At 41.8% G+C, this 18,571-nt stretch overlaps 1 protein-coding gene across 1 annotated transcript; it reads left to right on the top strand.

Annotated features, from left to right (window-relative positions):
• Positions 1–1,046: 1,046 nt before the first annotated feature.
• PLCXD2 (phosphatidylinositol specific phospholipase C X domain containing 2) lies at positions 1,047–18,187 on the top strand. The gene is made up of 4 exons (XM_088533803.1): positions 1,047–1,169; positions 13,775–14,235; positions 15,287–15,528; positions 18,020–18,187. The coding sequence occupies exons 1-4, from the start codon at positions 1,088–1,090 to the stop codon at positions 18,180–18,182; spliced, it is 948 nt and encodes a 315-aa protein (XP_088389929.1). The 5' UTR covers positions 1,047–1,087; the 3' UTR covers positions 18,183–18,187.
• The last annotated feature ends 384 nt before the right edge of the window (positions 18,188–18,571 follow it).

Genomic DNA, 18,571 nt, shown 5'->3' with positions numbered 1-18,571 from the left:
GGAATATTGGAATTTAAACTCACAATGTATTCATGGGATATGTAGCTGCAGGTGTGTGTGTGTGTGTGTGTGTGTGTGTGTGTGTGCATCCCTGAATAGCTGAACACGCGCACAGCCAGTATAGTGTGGTAACAGAAACCCTTGGGTAGATGCAAAAATTCACAGCTGCTGCAACCAGCAGTAAAAGGGAGAGCCAGTCGACTCCAGGGATTTTGGACTTCATGTGACGGCAAAGGAAGAACTCCTGCATGGTGCCACATGTGCCGAGAGGACGTGGGACCCTTCGTTCGCATCAGCTCTGTGCCTTGCTCTGAGGCAGACAGGACAGATGCGGTGCAGGTTGCTTCCATTGCACGGTGCACAAAGCAGAGGCGTTTTTTACAGTTGCTGCAGACCTCCCATGGCTCGTGTTTCCTGTGGCCCCAGGAAACATGAGGATTTTAATTTATTTATTTTGTAATTTTTGCCTCGCATACTGACAACGCAATGAGCACAGGACGGGCAGAGAAACGCCTGCACATGGCAAAGGACAACATGTGCTTTGCGAATAGCAATAAAGGAGTAGTACGAGCAGTAAGAAGAAAGAGCAGAAATAAAAAATTGTGGGCTTTCTTCGTCGTTCGTAGGATCGATCGAGATACTGTCAAATTATCAGGTCCCGGTGGTTTTCTGCGCTTTGCCGGAGCGGGGGCAGCCGCGTGCCCTCGCCGGGCACCAACCGCCCCACAGCGCGCGCCTCTGCAGGGGAGCACGGACGTTAACGGCCGCTTCGCGTCGCCCCGCCCCCGGCGGCACCGCAACCAATGAGCGCGCGGCCGCGCCACTCCGGGCCAATAGGCGGCCGCGAAGGGGAGGGCGGGGCGGGCGCCGCGCCGCACCTGTTACATAAGGGAGGCGCCGGCGGCGGTGGTGGCCCGCGTGCGGCCGCCCCCTGCGCGAGCGCCCGCGGCAGCCGCGGCTCGGGGCCGGGCGCGGGGAGCGGCCCGCGCTGGCGCTGCTCCGCCTCTGGCCGCGGCCCAGCATGGACTCGCCGGGCGCGGTGCCGGTGGCCAGGGGCCGGCGGCGGCGGCGGAAAGCCGCCCGGGCCATGGCGGAGAGCAACGCGGACTGGATGGGCTCGCTGCCGGCGGCGCTGCGCTCCTGCCCGCTCTCCAACCTCGCCATCCCAGGTAGGCGCCGCTGGGGACGGGAAGGAAGGGACTCGTCTCGCTCTGGGCAGAGGGAGCCGTCCTCCGTATCCCCTTTCCAGATACAGGCTGAGATCAGCTTCCTAAAGCATATTGCGGCCGGCGATCCCGGCGCGTGGCGTTTATCACCTTTCCATTCTGCGGGAAATTACCTGTGGTTGCGTCTGCCCCTGTTTCTTTTAAAGTGCCCGTTCTGCTGCCCGGCTGGCGTCTTCCCCCAGTAGCGGGATTCAACGGCAGCCGTCCCTGTGGGGAGCTCGGCCATCCTGCTCCCGGCACGGGGAGCAGTGACCGCTTAGTCCCGCATAATCCGTCACGTGTCAGGCCCGCGCTGTTGCGCGGCGGTAGCCTCCTGCTCAGAATCACTCTGTAATCCTTTATCAACGCTTGCTCTCTCTTTTAAGGTATGCTACGCAGAAACACGTTGTTTTCTTTGACACGCAGACCGGTGTTGAGGAGGTGGAGTATAAAATGTGCCCAAGTAATGGATCTGGCTCACGAAATGTTTTGCAAAGATTGTGCAGACCCTTGTATCAGATCATTTTAATCTTGTTTTATGGTGCTTTCGTGCCATAGGGGGCCTAGGGGCCTACTGAGGTCTTTCCTTATGCATGTTTGCCTGAAATGTAACTAATGTGGACAAATCTGTTTTGGGGAGCGAGAACCCGGTTTTGAAGTAGAACAGGATGGTCTTACTCTGGGGTAAATGTGGAAATGATTTCCTAAAGTAGCCCTTTGTACAGTTAGTCCCTCAATTATGATTAGTAGTTTAGTAATCAGGGATAGTTTACTGCCTGGGAAGTGTTATGGCAGTCATTTGTAAATAAGGAGTAATATGAACCCCTCTGTTGCAGGAGAGGTGGGGAAAGAAGGACTTGGTCTTCTCTTAAAATGACTGAGAAACTCCAATCCTTTCAACTGGTCTAGTGGAGAAGTGTTTTAATGAGCAGCCACAGCAGTAAACACATAAAACATTAAGTGACATCTAAGTACTTGACAAATAGAAGTGTATGTAGGTATATCTCTTCCAGATGGTGTATGTTTTGAAGGAAAGCGTTGTGCTTCATATAAATGGAAGTTTTTACAAGCTCCGTAAGTTCTAGAAGTTGTTTATGAGGTTGTCAAATAAGGGTAGAAACAGTCAGGGAGAAAGCTGTATGTTTATGCTGAACCTAACTGCTAGTGGAAGCAATGATTCAGACTATATATAACATTTATCAAAAGAAAATGTGATTTATAGCAGAGCTTGTTGGAGATAAAAAAAAAAAAAAATACAGCACAGTTATGAAATCCTGAAGTATGATGCTACACCAAAGATACTCAATACTGAAATTGCTTATAAAATCTTGCTAGCTTGCCAGCTGAACTTAAAGCAATTCCTAGCTCCTGCAGAGAATTTGCAATTTCATCTAACAATATGACAAAAGGAAATGCTGTCACATTTTGTTTACTTAAATACACTGAGATATGAGGAAGATGAGTGATAACCCTAAAGTTATTTAGAAATAATGCTGAATTAAAGTCTGTAAATGTCAAAAAGAATCTAGAATTGTTTGCAAGCAGGCCTTCCATTCTGAAAATGGGTATATGCCTCTGGTCTTTAATGGTTTTTAATTCCTTAGTAATGTCTTAAAACCTATCAGAAACTTTCAGGTACATGTTAGTATAGAGGATATGCTGAGATACTTCCCTATAAACAGATTTTCTGCAGTTTTCAAATAGGGGTGAACAAATACCATTTGAAGCAGCTGGAGTAGGAGCATCCTCAGGTGTCACAATACCCAGTTCTGTATCTATCGGAATGTCTTGTTTTAATCATTTAAACACCCTTTTTATTTCTATTTTTTTTGCCCTCTTAAGATGCAAGCAAATGTGAATTCTGTAACCATGTTAATTTAAGCAAGGGGAGGATGGAAAGTAAGTGCAGTATTAATGTAAAATTCAGGTGGACTGTAAACTTTGGAACTTTTTTGTAGAAACTGTTGTTTTCATTTTCTGTTTTAGTGAGCAGCAGCAAATCAGCTTTTGCTGTGTGTTGTAGCAGCTTAAGGACTACAAATTTCTGACTACAGAAAGTTATGCTGATGATTGTATTAAATGTGTTGTCACCGTTCATTTAAAATACTGGCAGCGTGATAGCAGAGGAATAAGACTAGTTATCATCATTTTAGTAATGCTACGCTGCTCAATAATGTAAGTGGCACTTTTCTGAAAACATAGGCAGTGTAGATTTGTTTGTAGTAAAAAAATATATATATTTTTTGCATTCATTCCCCTCACCTGTAGGGCAAGCTGGGAGAAGAAAAGGTACGATGGGTAGGTAGGTGTAGTTTCTTCTTTTTTAGCAATGATTCTTCTGCATGAGTGGATTTTCTGTATGGTGTTTGACAAAAACCTTTGCAAGAGCCCAAGGAGGCATTACCATCAGTGCATGAGGGAAGGAAGGGATGGTCCAGATAAGCTGCATCTGAGGCACCTGTTTAGAGACCCTGGCTAGCAGTGAAGGCTGATGATATCCTCCAAAGGGAGGTGAAAGGCAGCTCATTTGAGCTGTGTTTTGCTCTGTGTAACACCTGTATGTAACAGATGTGATCTGTTTTTGTCCACCTCTGGATGCATTCCTCTTTACCACTGCAGAAATGGATTCAGCTGGCTGTTGCTGGTTTTTGATTTTGTTTTCCTCTCCTGTCTTCCCAGTACTTTCTTACAAGTAGGAAGGGAGATCTGAGACTGGCGAAGTTTCTGGAGGGCTGGAAAGCAAGCCTAAAACTTGAAATTTCAAGTTTTCTTTAAAGCTAGTCTGCAAAACCCTAACACTTTTTTTTTTTTTTTTAACACTTCAGATAAATGTCACATTTGAACAGTCTACCCTTTTAAATAAATAAATGAGGCAAAATGTTGTCATGGGAAGGGACAAATTTAAAATGCAATAGTTGATACACCCAGAAAATGAACAACTTGTAAGTCATAATTTTTGTATATGAGATAAAGAATGTCTGATTTGTCTACTGCAAACAGTTCTGCTTTTGAAGATGCATTTTTTTTTAATAGCTTAAAAAATCATCTTGATCTCTACTGGTACTTTCAAACCTAAACTCTCCTGTTACTCCATGAGCTATTGAGTGGCTCCTGAAATATGCTTATGGACGACAGATCAAGTCACTGATTTGTTGTTCTGTTCTTAAACATGTTAATGACAAATGGTGTTTAAGATGAATATTTCATGAAGTAGACCAGTATGATGTTTATATGTTAATTTATGTCTGTGCTCAGACAGAGGCAGTCTTCTGAAGCATTACTTGGGGTTCTCCTCCAAAGCTTGTTTGTCATCACTTCAAATTTGGCTGCCTCTGTTTTCATAGGAAAACCTCTAGGCTAAGTGAGGTTTCTCTGTAATATGTTTGGAGAAGAAATTTTATGTCATAAAAATTGACACACATCAATTAGCTAAAATGTCATCAGTTTCTGTGTAGAGAATGTAGTTAACAAAATTAACCTTCAACAAATTGTTATTATAGTCTTAATCATACATCAGGCTAATGCAGTTTGAATGTGGATTTTAAAAAATGAACTCTTGAAAACATTTCTGGTATGAATGTAATCCTTAACAGAACGTTTTGTGCTATTTGCTTTAGGTACTCATATGAAATAATGTATAATGTGGGATATTCTATGTTGGCATAATCAGGAATGCTAATAGGAGGTAGGCATATATACAATTTTTATTCAAACTGGATCTTCAGAAAAGTTCTCTACTTGTGAGAGGAAGGTTTTCATGGAAGGGGAGTGGCTTTTGTTTTTCTCAAGGCTGAGTTTTTCTTGCATTTTCTAGAGGAAATTATGATCCCTTAGTTAAGGATTTAAATTGTTATTTTTAATGTGTTGTGTTTTTCTAGAAAGGGGTGAACTGAAACTTGGGAGCAAGTTTGGAGAAGTAAAATGTTTTACTTCAATATGTTGAAATGCGGTAACACCAATATTGGGCTTAAGTTGTAAGATTAGCATTAATTTTGCAGTATTAATATTTCTGTGTTGTATGTAAGATTTGATATGCTCGAGATTGTTTGGAAACACTAAAAAGTTTCTCTCGCTGGAAGTCAGTCATTCCTACATTGTCAATGTTACAGGGCTAGATGTAATGCTAGGAAGATGCCCTACTTGTGTGGAGGACTTAGGCAGTTTTTCTCTAGGGAAAAGTAGGACATCTATTTAGTAATTGCTTCTGACAGTGGGCAGAGCCTTTTTATCATTTCCTAGCAGTCCCAGCTGGTGTATTAGCTCTTCCTCTGAATGCACAGGATGGATAACCAGGATCTCATTTCTAAGCAATGCAGAGCAATTACTGTGTGCTTCAGTTCCTGTTTCTAGTAGACCTGGAGATTTGCCAAGAATTGCCAGGAGGATGCTGGAATAGATGTAGCTAGAGCTGATGTAAAAAGCAGAGTTTTGCTTTACCAAAGCAGAAAAAGTAGAGTTTCCATTTTTTTTTTTAATAAGAAGAAAATAGTAGCATCTCACATATGACTAAAAGATTGTCAGAACTTGAGAAGAGTTAAAATAGTTGTTAGTGTCTTTAATTTTTCTCTTTCTCAATGATGTAAGAAGGTAGGTGTCAGTAGCCTTCTAAAATAGTAAATGGCAGTCATCTGCTCTAAACTGCAATGCTGCTCAAGCTGTGCATCTTTTTCCCACCCCCACTCAAAAAAAAAAAAAGGCATGTCTGCATCTTTTTAAAATATAAAAATCTTTATTTCTGGGAGGGTCGGTATATGACTGTGACTGAAAAATATGGTACTACAATGTGCTGCTCTTCTCCCCTGTCAAAAAGACTGCCCCTAAAGCCCAAGACTAAATCATAGGAGTCCTACAAAATGTTTAGCTCTGGAGAAGCTAGCTGTGTAAATACAACTGAGAGGCAGTCTCGATGACAAGTTGCCTTACCAGCCAAGCCTGTAGCTAAATCCAAATGAGTAAGGCAAAGCACAGAGGGGTGTGTCTAGGGAGGTGCCGCTCCATTAACTTCCTGTGATGGAAAAGCAGCTCTGGGCAAATGCAGGGAGCAGAAATGGACCTGCCCTGCTGTGGGAAGTGCCAGGTGCTGCTCACGTTGGCATCTCAGACATGCAAGGAATGTCCAGTGCAGCTGCAGCCCCGCACAGCTGCTGAGCATCTCTCCAGCTCCAGTCCAGTGTTGTTTGCCTGCCAATACAATGATGTAGCAGAGGTCCCGGGGCAGCTTGCTTTCTCATCAGCAAAGATAAATTAAAATCTTAAGAGGGAGAAGCCCTGTCCAATTATGCACTGGTCACTAGGATCTCGGGAGATGCGAGTTTTCTCTTTGACTGCCTGACTTGGGGGAGCTGCTGAATTTGGTCTTGCTGCAGGTGTCTTGTGTTTGCTCATTGGAGTGCCCTGTGAAGGTGCCTCCTGTGAGGAGAGATGGTGGTGAGCTTGGTACTGCATCCTCCTTGCAACAGGGCTTGTGTAGAGCCCTAATTAAAGGGATCATTGAATCAGCTAAGCAGGCCATCTGTTGGGTTAAAGCTCACACAGGGAATGTAAGGTCATGTTCTGATTCACCAAGCTTTATTTTGCTTTCCAATTAAGTTGGCATCCAATGAGATAATAAACATTAAAAGAAAACAACTGCGGAAGTATGCTGAAAATCCAATGTTGGGTATGATTTTTAAGTGAAAAGTTTTCAGGGTAAACCTGTCATGGTCTTACACTTTGTCATAGCAGCTAATACCAATTTATGGTAGAGAGGCTAGGTAGACTGTCTGGGCTGCTACAGTGATGAGAATATGCAATAAAAGGTATTTTGCTATATCTGTGTAATAGCCATTTGAATGTTAAGGACTCGAAGAAATATGGGTAGTGAAATACCCATAAGCTAATCTATGTGGAAGTTTCCCCCCCAAAGCAAGCCTCAGATCTTAGGATTTTTCTGTTTGAAGCACTGCCAACATTTGTTTAGCTGAAAGAAAATTGTTCTTAAAACAATTTAAAAAATTCTTCAAATAGAAAATTATTTTCATTGATGAAACTTTTTTCCCCCCTTAAAAATCTGTGCCCTAGAGAACCTTCATCTCCAGCAGGCAGTGAAGTTGCTCAACAAGGACAAGTGCAGGGTCCTGCGCCTTGGGAGAAATAACCCCCGGCACCAGTATAGATTAGCGGGTTGACCTGCTGGAAAGAAGCTCTGTGGAGAGGGGTTTGCAAGTCCTTGTTGACAACAGGTTACCCACGGGTCAGCAATGTGCCCTCATGGCCAAGAAGGCCAATGGGATCCTGCCCTGCATCGGGAGGAGCGTTGCCAGCAGGTCAAGGGAGGGGATCCTGCCCCTCTCCTCAGCTCTGGTGAGACCTCACCTGGAGTATTGGGTGCAGTTCTGGGCTCCCCTATGCAAGTGGGACAGGGAACTGGGTTGTAAAGAGGATGGGGCCAAACTTTTTGCAGTGGTGGTCAGCAACAGGACAAGGGGTAATGGGTACAAGTTGAAACACAGGAAGTTCCACCTCCATGTGGGAAAGAACTTCTTTCCCTGTGAGAGTGGCAGAGCCCTGGCACAGGCTGCACAGAGAGGCTGTGGAGTCTCCTTCTCTGGAGATCTTCCAGAGCCACCTGGATGTCACCCTGTGCCACGTGCTCTAGGTGTCCCTGCTGGAGCAGGGGGTTGGATTAGATGATCTCTAGAGGTCCCTTCCAACCCTAAGCATTCTGTGATTCTGTGAAATCTTTGCTTCAAATGGAGAAAACTAATCACAGTGTCAATATAAATGTTTTTGTCTTTCAGTATTGTGTAAAAGTTTCAGGCTGTGTACACTCTTCTAGGAAAGGTTTTAAAAAAAAAAAAAAGTACTGTGCAGTGAAAACAAGAAAAACTTCTGGAGAACCTTCTCCAAGGGGAATGAGAGCCCTTGAGTTGCACACTTCTGAGTGGTCATGAAACAGGAAAGACAGATGTCTTAGTCCCTGGCAGTAAGGGAATTGTAATTCTTTGCATTTCCTGATCATGGGAAAGTGATTCAATATTTTTTGTAAGTTTAATTTACTGAGAAGATTCTGAGTGTGGTGGATTTAAAAAAAAAAAAAAAAAAAAAAAAAAACTTTGCATCTGTTTATTCTGTCGTATTTTTTGCCTCCCATGGTTTTCGTTTTGGCTTGAGTGCTCATCATTAGGAATTGTCTTGCTTGAAATTTTTAACTGAGTCTGGAAAAGTTGGTACGATGTGGTCTTATGGAGTTATTTACGCTCCGAATTTCAGTCAGATTTGACATCTTTCTTAGCTAACAGAAAAGCCAGAAGTATTCCAGGTGGGCCAAACTTTAATGTTACTCAGTAACTTTAAATCTTGAACATTTAAGAGTATTTTTTTGTGGCTGTAGGGCTGTAGAGCAGGAAAAGCACCTTATGTTGATCTCAGTGCTACCTAGCACCAGTGAAAAAGGGCTCCCTTTTTGGTGGAGGTTGGGACACAACTTTTGTGATAGTGTAACAAATGTCCATGTTTACCAAATGCTCAGATACAAGAGCTTGAAAGTCAGTATTTTAGTTTCCTGAAACTTCCCCGCCTGGTATTTGTCTTCAGTACCTTTTGCCAGGTAAGAAGTGTTTTTCTTCCCCTCTTCCAAATTAATGGAACTAATTAAGGAGAGGAGGTTTTTCTTTTCCATCAGGTACATTTGTTCCTGAGGTAAAGAAATACTGTCATCTGGTATTTTCCGTAAGCAGATAGTTGAAGGTACTGGTGGTAAATACAGAACTACTACTAAACTGCCACAAACTGAACAGAGAGTAATCGCTGTTGAACAAGCTTGTCCTGGCTTGAAAGAAAAGTCAAGTAACATGGAGTTGTGTCTGAAGCTGTTTTAAGGAGTCCCTTTCTCTTCTCACCTCTGCCATCTTCTTCCCAATCTATCTTCCACCCGAGGGAAATCGGTCTAGTATTCTGATACAGGAAGGATGCTTTCTTAAGAGGATTTAGACTGTACTAGGCTTTGCCTCTTTAGATTTTATTAAAAATAACTTAGGATTCTTTTAAGAGTCTTATTTAAATATATTCATTTGGATAGTTTCAGATTATTATCAATAAGGTATTTGCTACTCTTTCCTATCTGCCTTTTGCTGGGCAAGTTGAAGTGAATCATTGAATTTGCTTTTCATTATTTAAGGGCTTTTAAAATGTTAATCTTGTGATGAGGAAATCTGGCTTATTAATGACCTTAATCCTCAGGACTTTTGGGCTTTGTGAGATGTTATCTATGCCAGTTTTCCCTCAATTCTGGCACAGTTTGGGCATTTGGTTTTGAATAACACTTGAGGGGATATCCTTAACTTGCTAGCATTTGTTTCCCGTGCGCTTCGAATTTAATTAGTTTGCTTCTCTATTTTGGCTATGTAATATTTATTCTTTTAAGTCTCTTGCGAAGCATGTTGTTTAATGTGAGGAATATACCTCGTATAGTGAGCAAACTTGCTCTGAGAAGCTTGGTGTCATTACAATTAGGGTGATTCTTTTGTCTGCAAATGATCCTGTAATACTTTTAATGGTTGGTATATATGTTGACCTTGCCCTTTATAAATGTTTAACGTGACACATGTTGCTTTGTGCTTTTTATTCTTTCATTAATGTAAAGATGAGGACAAATTATTTTGATCTAGTTAAACTTGCTGAAAGTGCGCTTTCCTTTTCTGCTTTCTACAGAAACGTGACTAGCCAAGAGTCAATAATGAAAATGTCTTAACCTGTTTCTTATGACTAGTCCAAGGCCTTGTATCCAGGGCAGCTCATACTGAGACTGTGAATGGGCTGGTGCCTGAAGACTTTGAGGGCAGTGCAGAAGTAGTGCTGGAAGATCTCTGCATTTTTTCTGCCATTTAATATTTCTTGAAAGTAAATTTACAAGCTTGTAAAAGGACAGCTGATTTGATGCAATGACACTGATTCATCTTGTCTCATCATTCATTTACGACAGTGTAGAGAACAAGTAGTGATACAGAGACAGAAGATGATGGAAAGCAGTGTAGCTAGTAGTTGGTGAAGTCCAAGGGTCAAAGTTTTTTGACTAATGTCACTTGTTTGAGCTACACTGTGGGTTAATGTGACGCTGACTAGATGACATAAATTAGGTATATTAGAAAATTGGCATCTGTTGCAGATATGTTAAAAGGCTATTTTCTTAGCAAAGAAATTAGTGAAGGCTTCAACACAAGTCATTGGAATACAATATTTAACATGGATTGCTTTTCAACGCAATTTATATTTAACATACATTTGAGAAATCAGCGTAGGGCGGAAAGAGTTGAAGATGTGAATAAAAATGAATCCCTTTGCTGTGATAATATTGAGAGAGTTATTTGTTGTTTTAACAAACTGGTGTCTGAAAAATACTTGCTTAATATCCTTCCGAGTATGTCACAGCTTTTCCTGTCTATCTGGGTGTTCACTGTGGTGCCCTGGCTTTCCTGGAAGCTTCCAGTCTTTGTGAGATGAAAGAAATCTACCAAAGTAGAGCAACCTTTGCCTATTACTCTGTTGTAAGAGATCTGACCGATTTGCAGCCTCCTGCAACCTGGACTCTTTCCTGGTCTAATCTCATGTGCTGAATAACAACAGCCTTGCTTTCCTGGACCGAGTATCTCTGGCCTGTCGGGAGCGGTTGGAAATGGTTGTCACGTTTAGTCCTGTGCACGGCTTGGTATGGGGAAGGTCTGAGCAGCAAATTGATGTTGTATTACTGAGGCTGTTGTGTAAGGATTGCAGTGCGAATGTTAATCTGTTGGCGTTACGCAGCAACTCAAGAAGAGTTGCTGTGCAGCGTGCTGCAGGTGCAAGAACGTGCCCTTGAGGTAACTTTGAGCGGAGCTTTAGCCTCCGTTTGTCTAAAGGACAAGAGTAGGCAAGTTTCTTGGTGTCTGTGTGCCTTCCCTCCTTCCCCCTTATCTGTAAGATGGAGCTGATAAATAGCCTGGTTGGATTTTTGTGGTTCACAATCAACAGGATTTAAGTGAATTTATTGAAATGGTACAGAGCTTAATTTACAATTAAGATATTGACTGTCATCACAAATGTGACTTGAGTTGCTTCAACTTTTTTCAAGAAAGAAATCAGTCTAATTTGCAGAAATGTGCAGAACTTGTGAGGCAGCAGAAGGATTTTGAAGGACTTGTTATGTATTCAAACTTTCTTGCATATGTGTATTTTGCAATTCTTGAAGTGTTTGGCAGCTATCAGTTGTTTTGCTGTTGCTGTGCAACGTAACAGCACCAGAGTCTCCTCACGCATCCTTGCGTTAGCCCTTAATTGCGGATATGGCTAATGCGCTGACCATTGAGCTGCTAACAGAACGGGGCTGCCCTGCCTTCTCATTTAGACTCTGTACCATTTCCAAGGTAAAAGCAAGGCTTTGGGTGGCTTGGATTTCACTCTTTCAAAGGGAAATAATGCTGAGTCATCTGGCAGTTTGACACGTGCTGTGGCTGCAGAATGGCGAGGTCTGCCCTGAAATTGGGAAAGGAGGAAGGGAGACAGAAGGAGGGGCAGGGATTATTTTGGCATTGCAGTGAGTGAGGTTAGCATGTGATTTAACATTACAGCTGAGCAATATTAATGTCATGGCTGGGTTTGCAGCATAACACAGTGATCTCAAATTTAAGAGGCCTGATGGATAGAACATGGACACGAAAATCCTTGTCTAACTGTTACCTCCCTTCCCAACAGATCTCCTGTTCAGCTTTTCAGTTTGCTTTTCTCATGTTCTATTTCATAGCTAGGTATAGTTCTTGATCAAATCCTAGATTTCTCTCTCTTTGAAGAGGGAGAGAGGGCAACCGTGCAGGAGTTTAAGGATCATTTTTAACTAGAGGAATGTCCCATATAGTTCTGTTTTTCGGGTAGCTGTCCTAATAAGAAAGCCCAGTTCTTAAAGCATGTGTTGAGAAAGTCGGTGTGCATGCAGCCTGCTTTTTTATTACCTTATTGTTTTCTCCATCTATAAGTAGTCTGTGATAGTGTAAGCATCAGTTTGCTCTTTGTATCCTTAAGTGTGAGCCTTGTATGTGCAAATCTATAGCAGGAAGAAGCTTTTGTAGCTCTCAAGTGTGTGATCAGACTTATCAGGCCAAGCTACTTGGCTTAGATTTCTTTGGAAAGCTTCATAAGAGTTGATACCCATGTGTTTCATGCCAGATAAAACTGTCACTCTATTCCTTCATAAACCAGGTTTATCGGAGGGCTCTCTGAAGGGCGCATAAGGGAGCATAATGATGTTAGTGATAGCACAATCTCAGTTAAAAAAATACTTAGTATGGCTTTATTCTAACATAATTCTATAGTGAGATATGTAGAGGAAGAAATTGAAATGGGTAGAATTGAAAACATGTTTGTTTAGCTTTTGCAAATTTTTCTTCCTTGTTCCAAGTGATTTCTTCAGCGGGATAAGAAGAGCTCCTTGCTGATGAAGTCTCTTTTCCAAATATTGTAGATGGTTGAAAGGCTCATTCTGGTGCAAGGGGAAGCTTTTTGAAAAGCCATGAGTGGCAGTATAAGCAGGGCATTATATGGCATTTTCTGAAATGTTTTCATTAGCTGTTGATCCCTTGTTGCCACTATGGTTTCTCTTCTGACTTGCACATTTAGAGGAAAAAAGGTTTCCCTCCAAAACTGGCACCTACATTTTGATGTAGTTTACTGTGGCAGCTTAAACCGATACCTTTTAAAGCAGTTTTTTTTAACTTGTCACTCTTTTGTGACTAAATGAAAAGCAGTGTAAGAACTATACTTCTGTAAAGATGGTAAGGATTTAATAAACAAACAGTTGCTTAGTTTTAGTTACCTTTTGTAAAGGCAGGACAACTAAATGTTTACAGTTCCTTTTCCCTACTAGTAAGTTAGTTAAAAAATCACAGGAGAGAGTGCATTTGAGGCAGTAAAGTGATGTTTGGTTGTGCACAGTCTGTTCTGTCAGGATTAGAAAATCGTGACAAAATAATCCAATTGAGATCATAATCTTATTTACAGTTCTGACCTTGCATGGTAGGATAAGCATCAGTCTTGAAGTGAGCACTTGTACACAACTAAAAGGTTCAGGTAAAAGATGTTACAGAGTCATAAAGTTTTCCTTTAAAATCTAGAAAACTCCCCTTAGGGGAATCTCAAACCAATGTAGAGAGAAGGAGAGTAGGTTATGGTCAAAGTAACAGGGGCAAGAATCCTTGAGATAAGAGGAAGGTGTTGGCACAGGAAGCAGGTTACGGCCTCACAGTACCTAAGTGGCAGTTGAGAAGGGCACTGCTCGTAGGAAGCAAGGAGTGAAGACTTCTTCCCTGTAGTTCAGCAAAGTACACATGCAATTTTGCTGATCAGGCTTCACAAAGAAGTTGCGCCTGGTGCCGTATGCAACTTCTGAGCCAGAATGCAAGTACCCGGTACCAGGCAGATGGTTAGAAATAAATGGCTAGAAATCCCAGGTAGACTTCAGTCTGTGGCAGATCAGCTTCTACCCACCCATTTTTGCTTGAAGAACATCTATTTTTAGAAGCCCTTCAACTTTCTAAAACTAAATATTGTTTTTTTGTTTCTAGGGTCACATGATTCTTTCAGCTACTGGGTTGATGAGAAATCTCCTGTGGGACCAGACCAAGCCACAGCTATCAAACGTTTGGCCAAAATTTCTTTGGTTAAAAAGATTATGAAGAAATGGTCAGTGACCCAAAACCTGACTTTCAAAGAGCAACTGGAAGGTGGGATCCGCTACTTTGATCTTCGTGTGTCTTCTAAGCCTGGGGAAATAGAACAGGAGATTTACTTCATACATGGCTTGTTTGGCATCAAAGTATGGGATGGGCTGATGGAGATTAACACTTTCCTCGGACAGCATCCCAAGGAAGTCATCTTCTTGGACTTCAATCATTTCTATGCCATGGATGACAGTCATCACTTCTACTTGATCAACAAGATCCGCTCAGCATTTGGATCCAAACTTTGTTCCATTGCATGTGTAGAGCATGTGACATTACAGTACATGTGGGAGAAGAAATACCAGGTGAGGAAAGGTTGTGCCATGTTCTTCAGTCCCCAAAGGTTAAGATCTACAGAGGAAAGCTGAGTCAATGAGGCCATGAGCCCATGGGCAAAGTTGACTTCCACATCCAGTAGTTTTGAGCCCACTAGGGACTGCTTTACATAATCTACATGTTTGTTTCTGTAAATTTGCAGCTGAGTTGCCCTTTAACCCATGGTGTCGCTGGATTGTGACCTTTTCCCAAGCATGTTCCTTAATTAAGTTATACTATACCTGGGGCCTGTGCCTATTACAGGAAGTATTTTCTTCCTGAAAGCACGTTGTGTGGACTTGTGTTGGTGAGGATGCAATAAAATTTTGCTTATCTGAATGAATAAGCTGTGTTATGACTAAGAGTTGATGCAAAATTTCTTAGCTCCTTTGTTGCCATTCAAACCTTACAGAGGCAGGATAAAATGTATTTTGTGCCCGTGGTAACTGCTTGCATACACATACACTAACTTGGAGAACAGTCTTGATGGCTTGATATACCTATTAAACTATAAAATAAGTTAAGTTATGAATCCAAGTGCTGTAGTATTCTCTTTATATTCTGCTTTCTTAAAAGGAACCACATTACAAAGTAAAATCTGACTTCTCACCTAGAGAAGACTTTCTGACAGCAAGACTGGCTTTGGCACTTCATAATAAGTTACATCATAGATTATGCAGAAAATGGCAAGATGGCTCAAATGCTTATCCTCAAATGCAAGTAGTTGTGGTCTCTGACAAAGCTTTGAAATGCTGTTAAGTTGAATGTTTTGTATGATGCTTCAGTGAACTTGTAGCAACTTCACTTTAAACTGAGGACCCTTGCAGCCTACAGCAATCTTGTCCTCATAGCTGACCAAAAGGATTTGCTTCTCCATGGTAATAGCGCAATAAATTTACCCTTAGTCTATGCTTGGTCCTCTGTTTGCTGCTATGCTAGCTCCAGCAGTAATGAGCAAGTGTGAACTAGTGCAAGATACTATTTTAAGAGTACAGCAATAAAGTATTTTTTTCTTCATCTCTTTTCTTCTTTGTGTATTAGGTTCTTACTTTCTACCACTACCCTCTGTACCGGGAATACCCCTTCCTGTGGCCAGGGAATAAAATACCAGCACCATGGGCCAACACAACCAACGTGCACAAACTCTTACAATTCCTGGAGACTACTCTTGAGGAACGAAGTCGCTATGGAACTTTTCATGTTTCTCAGGCAATTCTCACGCCTCGAGTGAAGACTATTGCACGGCACCTAATCCGTGGTCTGAAGAATACCCTTGTGCATAGGTGAGGTCTTGCCTGGCTTGATCTCTTGGATTTTTAACATGTTTCGTGTTGAAGAGTCAATGAGTGAGCAAGAAACATTGAAATGTTTCCTTGAAAATATGCCTTGATGACATTTATGAAGAATGCAGTTTTATTTTTGTTGCTCATGCTAGATATTTGCACTCATTTTAAGAATAATGAATTACCTGGTGTCCTGATTACTTCCAGTAACAGGGAATATATGTATGCATAAGTGCATTCTCTGGTACCTGGAGCTGTACAGGTGTGACTTTGTGAAATACAGGCTAGTAGGCTAGACCTAACTTTAAAGTAGTATTTCTTTCCAAATTCATTGATTTGATATTTTTGGCAGGGGGAGAGCGGTAAGGGGCAGCAGAAACAAACAAAACAACAGCAAAACCCACAGAAAATGCAGCCTTGTTCTGTTTAAGTTCTGCATTTCTTTTGTACAAGTCTGTCTTGGCAGACATGGTAAGGACTTGGTAATGACTTTGAATGACTTTGGTAATGGCCAAAGTTATGCGATCTGAGGCAGTATTTTCTTGTGTTTTGAGTTTGCTTTACCAAAAACAGTGATAATTTTTTTCCTACTGCTAATTGTTGCACAACTTGCCCATTAATATTGTTAGAAGCTTGCCCTGAGTGCAAAATACCAGTGCTTTTTAAGGGTGTCAACAAACTCAGTATGTCCAAGATTTCAGGTCCATGTGTCTTGGTTTATATTGGTGTGTCTCTACATATTATTTGGTGTGGTGCTGATGATGCCACCTTGTAACAGACCTGTTGGTCTCCTGGCTGGCTATTTCATGTCAGCTGTTTTGTCAAGACAAGCTGGTAGTGACACAATACAGCTGATTTCAAATAGTACTTGTACAAATACTTGCAACTACGTTAACTTGCTCTGTCATGGTGATCATCTGAGCAAGATGAACACATTCTTGTCTTAGCAGCTAGTTCATAGTTCCTATGGGAGAATCACTGGTGCCTTCAATATTAATTACAGTATTACTGAAGTCAAAGTCAATAGAATGTATTTTCTGAAAATTCCTTTTTGAAAAAGAGCAAGAGTTGTGGTTCTGCAACTAGAAAAGTTATTGATACAAGCACAGAAAATTTAGGTGTTATGTAAGCCATGGAGTTCTTGGGCCCTTTCTTGCTTACAAGAAATCTTTCTAGCAAAAGATAATTAAATCCAAATGATATTTGTCCTGGTTTTTTCAGGTTCTTTTCTCCTTGCTCTTTGCCCAGACCTGTTTGCCATGAAACGCTAGGTGGTGCTCATGACTAGCGTTTGCTGTTAGTCTGTCTATTTTTGGTAGATATACTTAACAGTAAGCATGGGTTTAAGTAACTTCTGTGTACTGTATGTTTAAGAAAGATACACTGATTAAAAAAAAAAAAAGCGAAGAGCAAGCTAATCTCATAGAATCTGCAAGCTCCTGTTTCAGCCATGATTCTCAGCACAGATCCAAACTCATCTGCCCTTTGTGCATGTCCATGTTGTCCCCCCAACCCTGATATGTAGGAAGCATTGTGTAGTTCCATTTCTGCCCCCTTCATTTCTTCTACTTTGAAAGTCAACTATGAAAGACTAAAATAGAGACCAGTGTTTGCTAAAGCATGAATGTTTACCTGTCCTGGCTGATGCATAAATCTGAGATTTGTGGGGTGCTCAGAGGATGCTGTTCTTTTTGCTAATTTTTGTCTGACATTTTTTTGTGTATTGTGGTATTAATGTTTATAATTAAGACATTTAGTAATTTGTCTCCAACTGTGCTGTTCCTGGGATTTGCATATCAGAGTACAGAAGCCTGTACAGGCTCCTGACTTCCACTTTCCAAGAAATGACTGAAGCTTCTCCTCACTGCAGTGTTATAACAGCTCCCAACACACCTCACCTCTCTGCAGCTGCAGTGGTGTGTGGCGAGATGCTCAGCCCTGACAGCTGGAGGGCAGGTTTCATGTCCCTCCTCCCACTGCTCTGGCTGCGTCCAAGGGCTGAAAACTGGTGTTTTGTGCAAATGGAGCGTGCTGCCCCGTTTCTGAAGGCCAAGGCTTCTGCCCTGCTGAGAATGTTTGGCACCAGATCTAGCTTTCCCTTAGGCCATGCTGGAGTCCTTGTGTTAAGTCCTGCTGGTGTGGGATTAAGCTTTTCATCAACATGTACTTGAACAAAAGCAAACCACAATATAGCATTAAATCCTGAAGCACAGTCTGCTTAATGAAAATAGTCCATGACTTGTGGTGTTTTTTTGGTATGAATGTTAATTTTGACACTTGAAGAATATTTCTGTGCCAGTAACTAGCATTTAATGACCACAAGCCATGTAAAGTGCATCAGGCTGGTTGCATCTCATGGGGTCAGCACATGATCACAAATGGGAGATCATTAACACAATCCATAAACATCACGTAGTACTTTAAATAAGCAGAATGTTTAAAGCTGAGGATGTCTTTTAAAATGTATTTTTTTTTCTTTTGTTCTCTTTAGGAACCTTCCTATGATTTTGAATTGGGTGAAAGCACAGAAACCAGGCGTTATGGGCGTTAACATAATTACATCAGACTTTGTGGAGCTGGTTGACTTTGCTGCTACAGTCATTGCATTAAATGATCTTCTTTTAGAAGAGGACGAATCTGCAACTTTATCCTGATTATTTTGTCCCATTGTATCCTGAGATCTTCAAACTCTTCTAAACTTATTTTATTAAATGAAACTATTGTAACTGTTTATTGAAGAAAAAAATCTCAAGGTAGTGTGGTTAATCATATGCAGAAGGGTGTCTTCTCTCACGAATATGTAGCTCTGAGTGGAACAGGCAGTACTGCCTGAGTGCTGCTGCTTGGCTTTTTGTGGCTGTGTGTTTGACTAAGCTGTGCACACATCTGCTGCAGTGCTGCATGTTGTCTGCCTGCCAACACGAGGCTGGCCTCGGAGGCAGATGTACCCCTGTGTCTGCTCGGTGCCTGGACTCACCGGGTCCCTATGTGTGCAGCCTGCTCACTGCTTGACTCGAGATTCAAATCCAGGGTGGCTGCTGGT

The sequence above is a fragment of the Tinamus guttatus genome, unplaced genomic scaffold (genome assembly GCF_059628265.1).
Source record: "Tinamus guttatus ecotype Peru unplaced genomic scaffold, ASM5962826v1 Tinamus_guttatus_pri_ptg000035l, whole genome shotgun sequence".
Classification (NCBI taxonomy): Eukaryota; Metazoa; Chordata; class Aves; order Tinamiformes; family Tinamidae; genus Tinamus; species Tinamus guttatus.
This window is presented reverse-complemented; position numbering and strand designations above follow the sequence as displayed.

Coding starts and splice junctions, on each gene's coding strand:
- PLCXD2 (XM_088533803.1), top strand. CDS start 1,088: ATGGCGGAGAGCAACGCGGACTGGATGGGCTCGCTGCCGGCGGCGCTG. Junction 1,170..13,774: donor CTCCAACCTCGCCATCCCAG/GTAGGCGCCGCT, acceptor TTTTGTTTCTAG/GGTCACATGATTCTTTCAGC. Junction 15,529..18,019: donor AAGAATACCCTTGTGCATAG/GTGAGGTCTTGC, acceptor TGTTCTCTTTAG/GAACCTTCCTATGATTTTGA.